The sequence below is a fragment of the Erpetoichthys calabaricus genome, chromosome 4, assembly GCF_900747795.2.
Source record: "Erpetoichthys calabaricus chromosome 4, fErpCal1.3, whole genome shotgun sequence".
Taxonomy (NCBI): Eukaryota; Metazoa; Chordata; class Cladistia; order Polypteriformes; family Polypteridae; genus Erpetoichthys; species Erpetoichthys calabaricus.
This window is the reverse complement of record NC_041397.2, coordinates 114,211,522-114,230,395: the sequence shown is the minus strand read 5'-3', so window position 1 is coordinate 114,230,395 and position 18,874 is coordinate 114,211,522. Positions and strand designations below refer to the sequence as shown.

The window sequence follows — 18,874 nt, the reverse complement described above, 5'->3', positions numbered from 1 at the left end:
TGGTTTGCATATTCCCTGAGCACTTAGCCAGGTATGTTGTCTGGTACAGCAGCTTTGCTGAGGTTTATATTCAACAAAATAGGGACTTGGATTCAATATCTGATCTAGTCACATACGGCGTAAAAATGTATGGTTTACTCCAGACTATCTAAAGGTTTGTTATGGTAACTGGTAACCTTACATTGGCATAGTTTGAGTGTGGGCATGGTGCTCTTAATTGATGCGTAACCTATAATGGACAGATGTCCCATTAAAAGTTTTTATGCTTTCTGCATGACACATTTAGGCTCCCTGCAATCATGTAATAAAAAACTGCATGTTTAGAAAATGGGTTGATGGAGTTGATCTCGTCCGTTATAGGAGATGGACGTCTGAAGCAGAGCTCCGCTAGCAGCGGCTGTATTTTCCCATGTATTTCATATTATTTAGAGGTATCCTGTACTTAACCCGACCAAGGAACTTCCACTACAATATACAAGCATGAGTAACAAGAAGAAAAGTCGGAAAGAACCGGAAAAGAAACTTAAAGCTGCATCAAAGTCTGGACAGACATCCGGCCCGAGTGCAAGGTATGGCCTCTCGGAGACTGACCTGGAACAAGTAGACGAATGTGCAGATTTCCTGGGACCCTGCTCCATTGTATCGTCTCCAGTCGAGAGTGAAAATGGGAGCGAAGGTGCAAGTGATACAGGTCGCGATGGATCGCCGATTTCTGAGGATAATTCGAGACTAGAAAAGGCCGTGCAGGATGTGCTCTCATCTACTCATCGTGAGCCCGCAGCACCTGCTGTAACAGGAGCTGCATTTCCACTCGCGGAGCACGAAATCTGAAACAAACTGTCCGATCTGAAAGAGATGATCGCTACACTGGCCACTGCCATTGCTACGGCCATAAATGAGCTTAAGAAGGATAACAAGAATGAGCTTAAGAAGTCTAACATTGAGCTTAAGAAGGATAACAGAGAAACGCGTCTATTTAAACTTTTTGATGTGAACTTTAAAAGCATGTTGGAGAAATTAGAGGAACACATCGAAGAAAATAGATCCAAACTGAAAATACTTGCGGACCAGATTAATGACGTTACAGATCAGCTGGATGACGTTAAGCAAGCATTCACGGCTCGAGTTGAAACAACGGAACAATTGGCGCCTAACGCCAATGAAAAAGCTACAGCTGCGAATTCCGAATGCAAAAAACTCTGAGACAGACTTGCAGCCCTGGAAGATGGGTGCAGAAGAAATAATATAAGAATTGAGGGTATACCTGAGAAACGAGAAAGCTCAAGCCCAGTGAAATTTGCAGTAGAATTACTCTCTAAAATAATTGGAGATGATTTTAAACTACATTGAGATAGCAGCTGCTTATTGCATATACAGATCAAGCATCTTTAAACCTAGGTCTCTTATTGTCCGCTTCGAGCGATTACGATGTAAGCTTGATGTGATGGCACTTCTCAGACACAAGCAAGAGATTATATTTGAAAATAATCTTTTTCGTATTTTCCCTACTTTAACATTAAAAAGGGGCTACAGAAAGCCGATATCAAATACAGCCTCTTGTATCCCGCCAAACTGAAAGTGGAAGTTCAAGACCAGTATTATGTATTTTCAAGCAAGGAGGAAGCTGAAAAGGAACTAAAGAAGCTGTTTCCGACACTCTTTTGAAAGTTAATAAGGAGTCGTATTCTGTCAAGGCATGGGAAGGACATATCATCTGCTGTCGGATCCACTTTTAAAGAGACTGGTATTATAATTATACATCCTTTACTTGGACATTATATGTTTATGTCTTAATTACAGTTATAGACGTGAGTGTGGAAGTAATTAAAGTAGGGTTTGTTTTTTTTTTGTTTTTTTTTTGTTTTTTACTACCTTAAAGTAGAATGTTTAAGATCATACTCTTGGTTTATTGCTATTTCTACTATTACATTACTATTACATTTATACTATTACATTATACTATTACATTAGGATTTACTATGTTTATCCTAGACTACTTTTTAAAATCATTCCCGGGGTTCATTCTTTTAATATCTTAATACTGCTGAAGATTATTTTAAGCTTAAAGACTGTTAATGATTATATTTTCGGCAGATAGTATTTAGAATTCACCTGCAATAGATATCTCTTTGTTTTAATTCTCAAACGCCACTGCGGGGTTGGGTTTGTTTTGTTTTGGACGTGCTCTGTCTCTTTGTATGTCAGAGGACTGGGACATCGTGAAGTGGGATCAAGCCTCGTGGGGAGGCAAAATGGGGGGGTGGGGTTAATAAAGGGGGGAGAGAAGGAGAGCAGGCTATATCTAATCTATTCTTCTAATCCTTATAACTATAAATATCAATGCAACAAAGGCTAAAATGCAATAACTCATGGGGAATTTTGAAATGAAGATTAAAACTGCCTCACTACCAGTTAAGACTATAAAATGACATTAAAAACTCAGAATCAATGTCTCCATGATGGGACAGTTAACTTTGTGAGCTAGAATGTTAAAGGCCTGAATCATGAATTAAAGAGAAAGAAAGTATGCTCTCACCTAACAGGCTTAAACGCTAAAATAGAATTTTTACAGGAGACCCACTTACTAAGCAAGGATCAGTTCAGACTACAAAAAGACTGGCCTGGCCAAATGTTCCATTCTAGCTTTATAAAGAAAACTAGAGGGGTGGGAATTCTCATACAGAGAAGAGTTCCATTTGTAGAATCAGATGTAGTATCGGACCCTGAAGGGAGATATGTGATGGTCATGGGCAACTTATTTAACAGTAAAATGATTTTGATAAATGTTTATGCACCCAATGTCGATGATAAGGAATTCATGCAAAATCTATTTGCATCCATTCCCAATGTGAACACTCATAAAATTATAATGGCTGGGGACTTTGTGTTTTAAATCCACTCTTAGATAGGACTCCTGTGACAGGGGGGACGACATCTAACACTGCAAAGACAATTACACAGTTTTTAACTGACCACAACTTATCAGACCCCTGGAGGTTTCTTAACCCAAACTCAAGATCATATTCGTTCTACAGTACTCACCAGTGCATCATAGCTACTCAAGAATTGATTATTTTTTTATAGATAGTAATTTTCTGCCTACGATTAAATTGTGCAAATACGATACAATTGTTATCTCCGACCATGCCCCTCTAGTCTTGGAGCTAAAATCATTAAGCCCCTCACACTCACCTCGTAGATGGTGTCTTAACCCTCTTCTATTAGCAGACGAGAACTGCACAGAATTTATATCCAAACAAATCAGCTTCTTCTTAGAGACAAACACGCCTACAGAGGTTTCTACAGGAACACTCTGGGAAACTCTAAAGGCCTTCTTAAGAGGACAGATTATTTCATATCTTTCCCACAGAAATAAATTAGAAACCAAGAAACTGTCAGAGCTAAGAAGCTAAATTACTAGAATAGATGAAGAACAAGCCAGGCGTCCAAGTGAAGCTCTTCACAGGAAAAGGCAGGCCCCGCATACAGAACTCAACATCTTAACAACTAAAGAAACTGAACAACTTATTTATAAGTCAAGACATCATTACTATGAACACGGAGAGAAAGCTAATAAGCTTTTAGCTCAACAAATTCACAAACAAGAAGTTCGCAATGCAATACCAGTAATCACCAACACAAATGGAGAAGAAATCATTGACCATAAAAATATAATGCACACATTTAGAGATTATTATAAATCCTTATATTCTACTGAGTGCAAAGAAGACAACACACAATCTAATGCATTTCTGGATACATTACAGACACCACAAATAGATGCTTTAAGTGCTGAGGAACTGGATAAACCTCTGACGCTAACAGAATTACTAGATGCTATAAAGTCACTTCAAAGCGGGAAATCAGCAGGCCCTGATGGTTACCCTGTGGAATTTTATAAGAAATTCTCCACTCAGCTAGCTCCCCTCTTATTGGCAACATTTACAAAAGCTAGAGACAACCAAATACTACCTCAAAACTTTCGTAAAGAATTAATCACCGTCTTTCCTAAACAAAATAAGGACTTGTTACAATGTGCATCATACAGACCAATTTCACTCCTGAATAATGATGTTAAAATACTGTCAAAAAATTCTAGCTAGAAGGATGGAGAAAGTGATGCCCTTGGTAATATAACAGGATCAAATTGGATTTATTAAAGGCCGACACCTATCTTCCAATCTCCGACGCTTGTTTAATGTTATATATTCACCAGCAAAATCAAACACCCCAGAGATATTACTATCATTAGACGCAGAAAAAGCATTTGATATGATTGAATGGAACTACCTTTTCACTGCATTGGAGAAATTTGGGTTTGGCCCGAATATTTGTGCATGGATCAAACTACTGTATACCAATCCAGAAGCTTCAGTTTGTATTAACAACATTTGTTCAGACTACTTTAATCTAGAACGTGGTACCACACAAGGATGTCCCTTGTCACCACTGCTGTTTGCAATCGCCATTGAACCACTGGCGGTTCACTGTCAAAATTCTTATCACATAAAGGGGATTATCAGAGAAGGACTGGAACAGAAAATTTCTCTATATGCAGATGATATGGTTATATATATATCAGACCCAGAAAACACTGTGCCTGCAGTTTTAACAGCACTCACAGAATTTCAAAAGATATCTGGTCTTAGAATTAATCTGAATAAAAGTATACTCTTTCCAGTGAATTCACAAGCATATAATATTAGATTGGACACCCTACCTTTTACCATAGCAGATCAGTTTAAATACCTAGGGGTAAATATCACAAGTAAACATAAAGCTCTTTATCAACAAAATTTTGTCGCCTGTATGGAAAAAATTAAGTAAGACTTGCATAGATGGTCAAACCTTCATCTCACTCTAGCCGGAAGAATTAACGTTGTTAAGATGAATATCCTTCCTAAACTTCTTTTTTTATTTCAAAACATTCTAATATATATCAATAAATCATTTTTTAAGCAATTAGATTCAACAATAACCTCATTCATTTGGAACTCAAAACACCCACATATCCGAAGAGCGACCCTACAAAGACCTCAGGCAGAAGGTGGCATGGCTTTACCTAATTTTCAGTTTTATTACTGGACAGCAAACATACAAGCCATAAAAACCTGGACACAAGAAAATGAACATACACAGGCTTGGCTCGCAATAGAAGTAAAATCCTGTAGTACTTCTTTATACTCCCTGCTCTGCGCTCCAATAAATGCAAGTTATCGCAAATATACTAATAACCCAATTGTGCTTTACTCACTCAGAATATGGAACCAACTTAGAAAGCATTTTAAGATGGAAAATCTTTTATCCGTGGCACCCCTTTCAACTCTCGCAAACATATCCAGTTTTTAATACCTGGAAAAGTTTTGGGATTAAAATGCTCAGAGATCTTTATATAAACAACATATTTGCATCTTTTGAACATTTTCGTTCCAAATTCAACCTCCCAGCTACACATTTATTTCACTATCTTCATATTAGAAATTTTGTTAAACAGAAACTGCCCGATTTTCCTCACCTCGTACCCTCCACCATGCTGGAAAAAATACTGCTCAATTTCGAGGAATTAAACACCATTTCTGCATTATATAAAATCTTATTAGAGTCCCTACCTTTCAAAGACCCAAGAGGACATTGGGAAGAAGATCTCTTAATCAATATATCAGAAAAGGAGTGGAAGGTAGCAAAGCAGAGAATTCACTTGTGCTCCATATGCGCAAAGCATAGAATTATTCAACTAAAAATGATATATCGAGCTCATCTGTCTCGCTTAAAACTGTCCAAAATGTTTCCAGGGCAAGATCCAACCTGCGAACGCTGCAACCAAGCTCCTGCCTCACTGGGTCACATGTTTTAGGCCTGCACCAAACTAACATCATTTTGGACCAAAATTTTTAAGTGCCTTTCAGACAACCTTGGGGTCTCAATCCCTCCTAACCCATTAACAGCTGTGTTCGGTGTTCTTCCAGACGGACTTGAAGTGGAGAAGGACAAGCAAATGGTGATTGCATTCACTACACTTTTGGCACGCAGACTTATTTTGTTAAATTGGAAGAATCCTAACTCTCCTCTGATAAGTCAGTGGGAAACCGATGTTTTATATTATTTGAAATTGGAAAAAATCAAATTCTCAGTTAGAGGATCTGTACAGAACTTTTTTAAAACCTGGCAGGATCTAATCAATATTATTTTAGAATAACAGAAATAACTATTACCGCATTTAATTCCCTTCTCCATTTTTTATTTACCTATATACATTTCTTCCTTTCTTTTGTTTATTATTGCCTTATTAAAAAGCCCTAAGCAATTCTCCTTTGGCTAAGCTCTCCTTCTCAGGGGTGGGGTTTGATTTGTCTTCAATTTTTTTTTTGTTATAAATTGATCTATTTGTATGGAATGATTACAAAAAAATTAATAAATAAAAAAAAAAGAAAATGGGTTGATAATTTGGAATATGAATTTTCAGCCCCATCATATTGTATTAGGTGGGCTGATGCAACAATGTAATCACACTTGTTATTATCTTTCCAGTATATTGTTATTGAAATTTATCATTTTTTACATCGTAACTCGAGAAAAGTGCTAATTTTACAGTTAGAATGTTCAGATTAAGTTTTAGGATCCTTTGGCAACCCAGGATACTTATTTCTCTTTACATTTCTGGCTGCCAGATTTGATATAATTCAAAGAACACTCTTGGTTTATGGTCATTAATGGACTGGGAAAAACTGTTGAAGATGCACATATTTATTTCATAGAATATAATCTAAGGACAAATATTTTTGGTTTTAGCATATTTTAGCCGGGAATATGGCAAGGTGCTTTATCTGCATATAAATTAATTATTTTAGCCATTTTGTGTAATTGTTAATAGGGATATATCATAATGGGTTAATTTGTCCCAAACTATCCTGAAAACCACCTCTACCAACAAAGTTCATATACAGAGTAAGAAATTATCTAAAATTGAAAATGCACCAGTGAAAATGAAAATGAAGAGGAATACCCTATAAATCCAACTCATATTTAATACAGTATTTATGCTGTTGTGCTAAATGTATTAGATTGAAGTTAAAAAGCAAAATGCTAAGTAAGTGAACAGCTTTTTGTCAGTTTATTAAAAATAATTGAACTGTGCAATTACAACATATGGAAAATTAAAACAGAGTTTGAATGTGATGTGCTTAAAGTGTACAACTTCAGAGTTGCAACCTTGAAGCCTGTTCAGCATTCTGTTATCAGCATGGTGTGGTGAGAATGGCTGAATTTACAAATTGTTAAAGCTGTTTGTTGTACTTGCATAAAATATACTCATTGTTTTTGTTTTTCTTTATTTTAGAAGTTTTGACTCCTCAGTATCCATGGCAGTCAGGTGAAATGAGTTTGAACATGCTGCCACCAAACCACAGCAATGACTTCATGCTGGAACCACCAGGGCACAATAAAGAGAATGAAGATGATGTAGAAGTCATGTCCACAGACTCTTCGAGCAGCAGCAGTGATTCTGACTAGATAATTGTGAAGGAGTCAATAGAAAGAGAGATGAACTCTTACATATATTTGCTGCATTTTAGCAGCTTTACATTTGTTTAGTTGGCAGTTGCTGCCACTTGAGATGCTTAGAGAAAGCATGAGCATACCACTGTGGGTCTACAGAAAAATCCCATTTGACTGGACTTCAGTTTTCTTAATGGTCATCATGTAAAACTGTTTTGAGGTGTTTGTTCTGGCTTTTGCTAAAGCTTCTGGAAAGAGATTTCAAACTAGTTGCATTCCTCATTGGAAAGCCGTGTCTAACGTTTACTTAAAACATCTTTGATGGCTACATTAGAACAGGGTGACATTTTCTTGGTGGTCATAAAAGAGATTACTGGGATTTGTTACAGGTGATGCACCGAAGCGAATTAACTTTTTTTAACATAGTAACTCTGACTTTTTTGGTCTTTTGATCTTTTTTCTGTAGTATATTATAAATATTTGTAAATTAAAACAAAAAGTATCCAGACGTAACATACTGCTTAAATCTGTTCATAACTGATGAAAAGTTTACAAGTATTTTCAAAGAAGGAAGTTATTGTCCTGTTTTAAAGTGACATTTACTCAGTACTTGTTTAATTTTTTTATCTAACACTACAAGCATCTTTTAGGAATTGCAACAAAGAATATCCGCATTTGTAGAGGCACACATTCCTCAGATGTTTGGGCTGAAACCAAGTAAAGTATTATTTTATATTTGAATTGTCTGAATATTAGTCTGGCATTAATCACTGTAATATTTAAGCACAATATGTATTATTTTTGTAGTCTATAGCAATACAGAAACTAAACCACTTCTCTGTTTTCTTTTTCCATACAGAAGAGAGATAGGAAAAAGTCCATTTAAATTAATAACTAACATTTTTAGGCATGTAGTTATTTTTATTGCCATTTTCAGTTTTGTGAAGGGTAACATGTTTGTCTCATTGTGTATTTGGTGGTTTTACCCCATTTGGTGGATAACTAAAAGGGTTTGGCCAGTGTGTTACCTTACAGTTAAACAACAGTGAGACAGGACGTCATGGATCAACCAGTTAACAGTTCCTAAAAACTCAGGTGTGCTTTTAAAAGATTAAATATGATTATGTTATGTTAATATACTTCTGTACATAAAAATTTTTAGGGATGCAAATAATTATGAAACTTGTTTTATGAAAAAAGTGATCTTTTTTTCTCTTTGAATAACTTTATTTCAGGGAAAGGTTAGATTTAAGCAGAATGACAAGGTAATGAACAATAGACTTTTTCTTAGCCATTTTTTCTCGTCTACCAAGGGCACTGGTAATTCTGTAGGGCGCTATACCCAAGTGACTTTCCATTAAACTAGAACAATATAACACATCAGTGCAGGTGCAATGGAAATGTACTTCAGCAATATTAAAAAAGAAGTAACATTTAAACAAAATGTAATAGAGCAATTTGAAGTGCCCTTTAATAAAAAGTAAATGTACAAATGAGCGCTCTTACCTGAATGTCCTACAGAATTTTTAGAATACTGAGCTTCCTTTCAGCCTAGAAAATATCTCAACAGGATAGTCATGTACTGAGCTTCACATTCCCTAAAATGAACTCCTGTTGAAAGAATGGGTGGACAGATAAGGTAAATTTTAATAATAATAATTTTAATAAGGTGAATAAAATTGCTATTTAGTTTTCTGAAGTATGAAGTGTGAGATCACCACTTCTCAAATTTTCTGTTAATCCACCAAAAAGTTAGGTATACCAAATCATTGATTTAATGTAAATCCCAAGTCAGAGGGCAAAGTTCATCAACCACTAGCAGCATTCCATTTATTTTTCTAATCTTAGTTTGCCAATTGCAGGAAGTTCAGGAGTTCTTTTAAACATTAGTCTTAGACCTTGAATTGTAATATTAGGATTTAAAAAATATATATATATATATGCAAGTCATTCAACTCAACAAGACTTGTAAATTCTTATTTATCTTAGTACATCCAAAATAGCTGATGACATCCTTGGGTTATATACCGGGTCTGAGTGGGGAATTTTTTTTTTTTTTTGTAGTAATGTTTGTGTGAAATTTATATTTGAAGAGTTTTTTTCTATCTGTACCCCCGTGTCTTCAGTGGAATTTATTTATTAAATTAACAGCTGGCAATAGATAACCGTTTTATAGTTTTAAATTCCCTGCTGATGTCTTAGTTTCTGTTACTGAGATAGAAAGGGTTCAGCTCTTTCAACATTTCCTCACAGTGTTTACCCTGCAGTGCTAGACTACCTTATGGATTTTTTTCTAAACATGTTACGTTCCATCTTATAATATGCTGAGGGAAATGATTCACAATATTCCAGATGTGGCCTCACAAGTACATCACAACACATATGGAATTCTGGTCCATTCTTGTTTTTTATTTCACACATCTGTTTACTGATAGCGGTGAGCCACTTAATTCAAGTTTTTTTATTTGTACAAAGATGGATTTGCTACCTCCAAAGTTCACGTTGTATTCATAATTGTATATTAACTGTTCTCCAGTGGCAGAAAGGTCAAATTGAGTTTGTTGGGTTAATCTGCATGGCAGAAGCCAATAAAAAAAGAATATTTTAACCATGGAAATCTCAGTAGGAAACTAGGCTTTACTGCAGAGATGGTAAAACTTTTGCTGAACAGCTGTTATGTGGTAAATTGCATTTAAAACTATGTTGACACCTAATATATGTGTGGAACTACACATTTCTTTTACAATATACTTCTTTTACCAATGATTACACTAACTATGGCATATTTGAAAATCCACCTAGTATATTGTTCACAGAAATTAACATGTTTCCTGTTACATCTGTTTTATATTAATTAAAAAGTGCACTACATTTAACATTAACATTCAAGTGCCTAGGAATGTCATTACATGGTAATGTCAACAGATGTGGCATCATGGGTTTATTGGGAATAATTGTTTATATAGTGTATTTTCACTCTTGACCGTGTTAAGTCATCTAGCAAATATCGATACCATGATTTGCAATAGATTGTTAAATAACATGGTCAATGGATGATGACGTAACTTGTGTAGTGCAATCCTCTGGGCATAGTCAATTAACAACACTGCCAAAAAATTAGAGCAAAACGTTTAACTTTGTAATTTGTCACAGATAGGCAACAAAAGTCAATGACCAAACTGAGTTTCACATCTGTCAGTAAAGAACAAGACAATAATCAAAACTAAAGTGATATCCATCTCAGTTTTAACCAGCACGAGGGACTGCACCAAGGTACTCGTGTGATCTTTTTGGAAGGTGAGGATTAAAGTAATATCTAAGAGCTCACCTTTTCTAGCCCTGCTAGACAACATTGTCCACCTACAAAATCAAGGCCGGTGAGTTGGCTTTAGTGAAGTGATCTGATTCATGTCAAGTAAAAAGAAGCTTTCTTCATAAAACCAAGGGACCAGGCTATTACAATTTCTACACTGTTTAACAGTGAGATATCCTCTGTGCTCCAAATGGGATGTGCGTGCTAGACATGTGATTCCAAATAAGTCCAACAGCCTTTATATGCACTGATACTGAAAAAGCAACAGTTAAAAGCAAAATATCTAAGCTTAAAATGAAGGAACAACTGCTCAAAAGTCTTTCAACAAAAGTACTTCTTGAGAATCTGAAAAGAATGATCACTACTGCCTGACTCTTTCCAAGTTTGCTATTATGACTTTATTCTGGGACCTGAAACCACAAAGGACCACTTCCTGAGGAAAACACAGTTACTTATTTATATCAGTGGATTCTGAGATGAATGAGTAATGAGTGAATGCATCAACCTATAGTCACACAGATTGTTTAATGAGATAAAGTGTAACAAAAGTACAAAATCAGAAAATATTTTAAGAGAAAGTCTTCAGTCAATGCAATTCTGTTTACTAAATAAATGTTTACTGTTAACTAGAAAAGCAAAGTTTGATGGCTGTTTTTTTTCTTGGAAGAAGCAAATTCACTCTGATGCAAAACTGGCTCAAACCACAAGCGACTGTGCAACTGAAAGATGTAAAATGTAGATTTATAAATTCTAAGTCTCACTGAACGCTCAACAAGTCAATAAAGCAACTAAAAGCGAATCATTTTTTCCTTCTAAATCAATAAAGTCCTGTAACCAGTGCCTCATTGTTGGACAAGAGTTAGAAAGAAATACAGTTGGTGGCAAGGTGGTACAGTGAGCCCGAGTCTGGCCAGTATCAGTGTGTACTCTGCACATTCTATTTGATATCTCTCAATTGTCCCACTGTAAGTTATTGTGTCCTTACTTGTGCAAGTTCTGGTTGCTTTCATCCAAGGCTTGCCAGCAGAGGCTCTGGCTCCATGCAGTAATGTAATAGGAGTTTCAGAAATCAGATTTCCTTGTTCTGAAAAATCAAATAATTTGTTTTTGTGCTCCATGTTCTTTGTTTTATTATGTGTACAGACTTTATATATATATATATATATATATATAAACACAAAGAAAATGCAAAAAAACAACAAAAACATGGAATGAAAGATTTACAGTATATATAATTCATACCAGTCTCCAAAAGACCTGCACAAATTTCACTGAAATATTGGCTACATACTTAAAATAAACTACCTAATATGTACTACTTATAACAAATACAAGGTTTATCACTTTTTATTGTGTTCTACATAAAATTGTTTTTTGGTTTTAACTGTACAAAACATGTTATTTTTAAGCTACTTTTGTGCTTTGGTATTTGGCAAGTGTCACCTTCTAAATAATACCACAGAACTGCCATTCATTGTTTTCCATAAGTAAGAACTGATTGTGGAAAACAGGAGTTCTGCTTTTTTGCCAAAAACAGCAACTACAGAGTGTACATACATGATGAAATATTTTTAAAGATTCCAACTGCAGCTTAGAAAGCCTACCTGCCCCATACTATCAGCATGACCATATTCTTAATCCTTTCTTGTATATGGCGTATGGTAGACTAGATGAAGAAAAATCAGCCATAGTCTCTGGAAAACTTTCTCATACTGAATGCATTTTATATACATGAATATACTCTCTAAATAAAATAAAATCCCTGGTCCTACAGTATTAGAGCAAGATATAAACCCATTCATCCATTTTCTAATTCACTATGTTCAAGATCACAAGAAACTTAAAAAATGCAGTAAATGGATAGCAGAGATGCAAAATTTTGAACAAATGTCTGTAGTCCCTGTTATATTAAATCAAACATTTATTGTCATATTCCAATAACATTTAGTGGAGTGCGAAGTGTAATTTCATTACATGAATGGAAAGTGACATCTAAACAAAAACAAAAAAAATCACTTTATGCCAAGACATTAAACATAGAACTTTGCAAATGTGTATTTTGAATGAGACACCTTTATTTTGTACTTTCAGTTCTAAAAGGGTGATATCCTTGCTTTTTAATACAGGCTAATGGAACAAAGAGGTGCTGCTCAGCAGGCAAGTCTTCCCATTTAGTCCAGGTCCACCCTGAACAAAGATAAAAACATATAAGAAAAGTTGAGTATAACAGAAACTATCTAAATACATGTTAACAGGTATTATGCATAGATTTATAAACCTTTTTTTAACTCTGTCCCTTCAATTCAAGCTAAACATCTACCATATATATTGCAATATAAAGGATATCTAACAGCACTATTGTGAGAAGTCAAGCAAAATGACACCTTTTATTGGCTAACTAAAAAGATTACAATATACAAACTTTCAAGGCAACTCTGACACCTTCTTCAGGCAAGATGTTGCCTTGAAAGCCTGCATATTGCAATATTTTTAGTTAGCCAATGAAAAGTGTCATTTTGCTTGACTTCTCACTACATTCATAATGGCCAACATGGTACAACATCCTTGTACTACTAACAGCACTATTAAAATTTGTATGCTTTAAAGACGTCACAGGTCAAAGGATGAGGTGTCACCAGGGGGCCACAGTCCAAATGTTGTTAACTAGGACCTCAAACGTAATTATTCTAAGAACTTAGACATTTAAACTAAAATGAGAAGAATTCTGGGTACTGAGTTTAAAACTCTCCTATCCTTCTCTGTATTGTGGATGGACCCTTGTTTTGTATTTAGACATCGAAAGTATAATCCTGACCCTCAAATTACTCACAGGGTTTTCCATGGAAGTAGCCCCACAGTGGGTTATAAAACTCTACCTTACTAGTCAGAGAAGCCTAAAGTCTTGTGGTCAACACAATAAGGTTTCAAATGAAAGGAGGAAGTCAGTTCAAATAACTGACGAGATACTCAAGTTTGGAGAAAAATGAAGCTTGTGCAGTACTGTGGTGTGACAAGAATCAGTCATCCTAAATGACAGACAGGCATTTACCATGTAAAGTTAGTGTACAGGGGCTATAGGATTAGCAATTTTCTCTTTATTTTGGTACATTCTGCTACACCTGTTTACCTTTCCTTTTGTCTGTTTGTTAATAATAAAAAGACATTTTGCATTACTTTGGCCTACATAGCTTTCTTTTTGGGAACAGCTTCAAAACACCCACTATCTTCTACACTTCCCTTATGCAACCAGCTTTGCATGCAGTTACAATTATACCTACATTTGCCCTTAACATCTTAAAAAGAGGAATCTAATTAACTATTCCACAGCAATAAGACAAAACAAAAAGAACAAGGACATTTTAAATAAACAATTCAAATACTAATAATAAACAGAAAGGGTTAACTCTAAAATTTGAAGCCAACGCCCTTGTAAGATGAATGAAAAAACATTGCACACTTAATAATGCCCTTGAACTCTCACAGTGACAAGGGTGTTCCTCAAAAACGGGGGGACATAAAATTTCTGAGTTTTTTTATATTTTAAAAAATTACTCTTATATGGCTAGAATTTAATAATTATTTTAGGTAGTGATATCTGAGATTTTTTGATAATACTTTATTTAAAATAAAATGTACATGCCTAAGCAATGCTATTATATTCTTTTATGTTGTACATATACCTGTTATATCAAATTCTTCAAATGTTTTGGCAATCAATTTTTCTGTGGTCTTTAGTTCATGTATGGTTTAAACCTTGGAATATTATTTTCCTACATGAAATCACCTTAAAATTGTTTGCATTCTTGTATAAAGAAATAAAGAATTCTGGGAATTAAAAAAAAATGTAACATTAAAAAAGTAAAGCACATTACCTTCATTCTTGTCTGGCTCTAAATTAACAGGCTCCGATGGGAAGCATGTATCCACTTCTCCTCTCATGAGTATGGTGACATAGTGGTAATTGTCTTCTAATTTAATTCCATTAACCACTGTAGCATAACAGACATTGTTCAAGTGAAGTCCAGTCTCTTCCAGCACCTCCCTCATTGCACATTTTTCCCATGTTTCCCTGTAAGATGGACAGAACAAACAGACATTGTTATAATAGTTTTTTTTCCAATGTTTTATCACGTTTTGCATAAAATATGCCCCATTGATAGTTGGTCCTGCATAGGATCTGGTGCTTCTATGGCAGCCCCCAGAGCAACCAAACACTGATTGTGTTATGCAACGTAAGAGATGTTACATATCATACTGTTACAGGACTTGGCTGGCTACAACTAGTCCAACAGTTTCCATTGCTTTAATTATTCTTATATTAAATATTATATGAGTACAACTGGTCATATTTGCAGGTCAAACACTGTGTGATGCCATCACCATCTGCTTTTATGGTTAGAGAACACAGCAAAAAGCTGAAGCTCAGACTACAATGTAAATACTGTATCGGAAATGACCGTAGTAGTTACTTGGAGTTAAAAGTTCAAAACATCCAGATATAAAGTAGATATGTATATTTCAATACAACAAACTATTTCATAAAACAACATTCATAAATATCCATCCATCCATCCATTTTCCAACCCGCTGAATCCGAACACAGGGTCACGGGGGTCTGCTGGAGCCAATCCCAGCCAACACAGGGCACAAGGCAGGGAACCAATCCTGGGCAGGGTGCCAACCCACCGCAGGACACACACAAACACACCCACACACCAAGCACACACTAGGGCCAATTTAGAATCGCCAATCCACCTAACCAGCATGTCTTAGGACTGTGGGAGGAAACCGGAGCAAATCCACGCAGCCACGGGGAGAACATGCAAACTCCACGCAGGGAGGACCCGGGAAGTGAACCCAGGTCCCCAGATCTCCCAACTGCGAGGCAGCAGCGCTACCCACTGCGCCACCGTGCCGCCCATTCATAAATATGTACATGAAATTTAGTTTTCTTCTTTCAGGAATCACTCCACCGTCTCATAACCTATGTCATCTGCATTATGAAAACATACAATGTAATATGCATTTTGTGATATGACTTAAATATGCAAATAAATGCAATTATCCTGTGTTCAAATCTCAGCTCATTTACTGTTAGTCTGCATGTTTACGTCCTGTAGGTACAGTATGTCCTGGGATGACTCTGTGTTTCTTATACTGTAGTTTCCTGACTTGTACCAAGAATGGTCACTGTCAGACTGGATGATCACTCTCAGGGTGGAAATGACCTTTTATTTAGATCACAATACATATCTACGGTGGTGACAGATATTCCTGACTGTCTCAAATAATAATCATTTATAAAGATGCAGTTTTTTTCTGTTATTGTTTATTGCATTAAACAGAAGGTAAACAAGCCAACTTAGTCCGTTAACAAATCTTTGATTTTAAATTAACATTGTAACATTTATTAAATGCTTCATTAACTGAGAAGTGCAGGGGCATTTCTGGTATTTTAATATTTTACCTACTTATGATGACTGATAAACAGTATTTTTACTAGCTTACATCTGTCAGTACCTGAAAAAAAGTTAAAACAATGGAAACATTTAAGTTACTGTGTGTTGTTTGTTTTATCTCATTTATCAACATTGTTTCTGTGTTGATAATTAATTCTAGCGCCGATTGTCCATTTTTTATGTATACGGTTTGACACACTGTGATTGATTTTGTACCATTTAAAATACAAAGTTCTCATTCTATATTATTTCTGTACTTTTCTCGTTTCAACAATTGTACATTTGTATCTGGTCAGCTATTTGGATCTGAGCCCTGCAGCACAATCTGAGGTTGGTTACTTAAAAGCTGTTTGCTTGTATTTGTTTTCCACACATTCAAGTGGCTTTGAATAGAGGCATCTGCCAAATGAACAGATGTCAGTTTAACTTACGTACCACACAATGAACCAAAATTGTGCTAAAAAATTAACCTCACTATAGACAGATGACACAGGGGTCACTTTGCCTTGAACTGGTATTTTGTTAATGTTTACTTCAGAACACCTCCTCTTTATGGAGGTTACTATGTAATTACCAATTAGTCATGAATTGCAATGACAGACCTTTTCTTACAATTCAGATATAACTTCACGTGTTTCCAGATGCACGTTATAATGCAAACACACCAAGCATTAATTTTATGGTAGAAGCATACTGTAAAATGAAATACATGTTACAGACAGCAAGTAGTGTTGTTAGCTCTTTCTTCTCTTGGCTAATGGACCTGGGTATTAATAAATTAAGCATTTTACGTCACTTGAGCTTGGTAACTATATATCCTGAGCATTCAAGTGCTGTTACAGAATTGGACTAAAGACATACATACATACACACTTGTTATAACAAGCAATATTCACCATCATTCGCAAATGGATAATCAGCAAATATGAGTCATTGCAATTATTTAAAAAAGAATAAAAAAACAGAGTGGATGTGAATTCACAGTGGATGTCTGTAGTCAGACTCTATTGGGCTTGATCTCGATAGTTCTGACTTTGTATTGGGACAATTTGAAAAATGAATGAATGAAATATAATGTGACATTCTGTTTCTGGTTTTACCACAGTTTAGGAAACGACTACACATACTGTATAAATGAGAAGACTCATACAGTAGCAAACCTATCCACGCCTTCCTTTGGTGGAATTCTCAAACACTCCCGAATCCTGTCCTCAAGTATCCCCGCGTACCGACTACACGCGACATTACCCGAATTCTAAATGGCCTCCAGGTAACTGGAAAGAACCGCATCCGTCACCTCCTTTTCTTTTACCCAGCAGCACACAACCTTCGTGCTCGCTGCTGGTCACCACGACCCCGACTCCAACCCCTGGGCGCTTGGGATAACATGACGGTAACATGTCATCTATTAGTGCAGATCGTTCCTCAAGTCTCTTGCTCAGCAGCCTGCGCCGGTCACAGCGCGACTGCTGACGTCACTGAAGGGCAGAGTACGCGACTGCGCAGAATCAGCGCGCGCCGATTGGAAAGTTGAAGCACAGCAAGGTAGTAGCACGTTGTTGATTAACCCTTAACTACTCACACTGGTGTATTCTGTACACCAATCTGAGTTATTTTTGTCCAATGTCCTTTTACTTGAGCCTGCCGGCATTATCCGCCGTCTATCCTCGGCTCGAATCACTACAAGTACAGTGTCGCAGTGGTTTCCCTCCAATGTGCTCCCTTAACTACTCACACTGGTGTATTTTGTACACCAATCTCAGTTATTTTTGTCCAATGTCCTTTTACTTGAACCTGCCGGCATTATCCGCCATCTATCCTCGGCTTGAATCATTACAAGTACAGTGTCGCAGTGGCTTCCCTCCAATGTGCCCCCAGCCGGTTTTATGAGTTGATGCACAGTCACAAGTTCCATATGGTGCATTTGGTACACAGCGCGGGTACTTCCGTACCGGTATGTATGACAGCTATGAGATATTCTTGCAATGACTTTGCAAATAACATTCAACAAGTGAAGTGAAATGTGATACATGTGTAAATCCTGCAGTGGATTAAAGTGTGACCGGTGATGAATGAGCACTGGGACAAGTGGATCAGATAGTTCTAGACTGTGTAATACTATTCAGTAATATGGTATTAAATTTCATTAAAAACGTCAAATTTAAAATTATTGCAATATTTTATATTATAATCTCACAGCGTGCATATAAATTGCTATTTTAACACTGGTGCATAAAGTAAACCACGTGTGCATTAATGAGATGAGAAATGGTGTGAGTAGTTAAGGGTTAATATATTCAATTGTACAATAAACGTATCAATATAGTGACAATCTGTACTACTGTAATAAACCCGATATCAATAATTGTTCCCTTTGTCTTTCTCTTCAAAATGTAACTGAATCTACGCCTAGTTTTTAACGAATAGGCCTATACTGGCTTAAGTCATTGACTGTTCCGCTACACAGTAAATCATTTTCGTTGACCAAATTTTTTTTTTTTTTTGATATCCCTTACACGTTCTTGTAGAATTTCTGAAGTGTACAAACAAATGCCGGGTTACTATGCTGCAGAGGAATTCTCCCTGGAGTCCCGCTGAATTCAGTCCG

At 36.0% G+C, this 18,874-nt stretch overlaps 3 protein-coding genes across 4 annotated transcripts in view; 2 read left to right on the top strand and 1 right to left on the bottom strand.

Moving 5' to 3' along the window:
- med4 (mediator complex subunit 4) overlaps positions 1-9,659 on the top strand; it is a 29,514-nt gene extending 19,855 nt beyond the window's left edge. The window contains exons 7-8 of the mRNA XM_051926262.1: positions 7,337-9,133; positions 9,164-9,659. Coding sequence (XP_051782222.1) covers positions 7,337-7,509 — 173 coding nt within the window. The 3' untranslated portion in view covers positions 7,510-9,133; positions 9,164-9,659. The remainder of the gene's footprint in view (positions 1-7,336; positions 9,134-9,163) is intronic.
- alg11 (ALG11 alpha-1,2-mannosyltransferase) overlaps positions 1-18,874 on the top strand; it is a 357,044-nt gene that overhangs the window by 233,759 nt on the left and 104,411 nt on the right. The window lies entirely within an intron of this gene.
- On the bottom strand, positions 12,711-17,750 carry nudt15 (nudix (nucleoside diphosphate linked moiety X)-type motif 15). 2 transcript variants are annotated; one of them, XM_028801271.2, is made up of 3 exons: positions 17,515-17,750; positions 14,680-14,876; positions 12,711-12,994 (listed from the first exon to the last, which is right to left on the bottom strand). In XM_028801271.2, the coding sequence occupies exons 1-3, from the start codon at positions 17,664-17,666 to the stop codon at positions 12,882-12,884; spliced, it is 462 nt and encodes a 153-aa protein (XP_028657104.1). In that variant the 5' UTR covers positions 17,667-17,750; the 3' UTR covers positions 12,711-12,881. The 2 variants fall into 2 exon arrangements, with proteins under 2 accessions (XP_028657104.1, XP_051782223.1); XM_051926263.1 differs by having other exon boundaries at positions 17,579-17,720.

Bases quoted from the DNA above. Each gene is read 5' to 3' on its own strand.
- nudt15 (XM_028801271.2), bottom strand. From the start codon at position 17,666: ATGTTACCGTCATGTTATCCCAAGCGCCCAGGGGTTGGAGTCGGGGTC. The intron at 14,877-17,514 runs GTAATGTCGCGT...TCCATCTTACAG, and splicing joins GGAGGCCATTTAGAATTCGG to GGAAACATGGGAAAAATGTG. The intron at 12,995-14,679 runs GTAATGTGCTTT...ATCTTTGTTCAG, and splicing joins AGAGCCAGACAAGAATGAAG to GGTGGACCTGGACTAAATGG.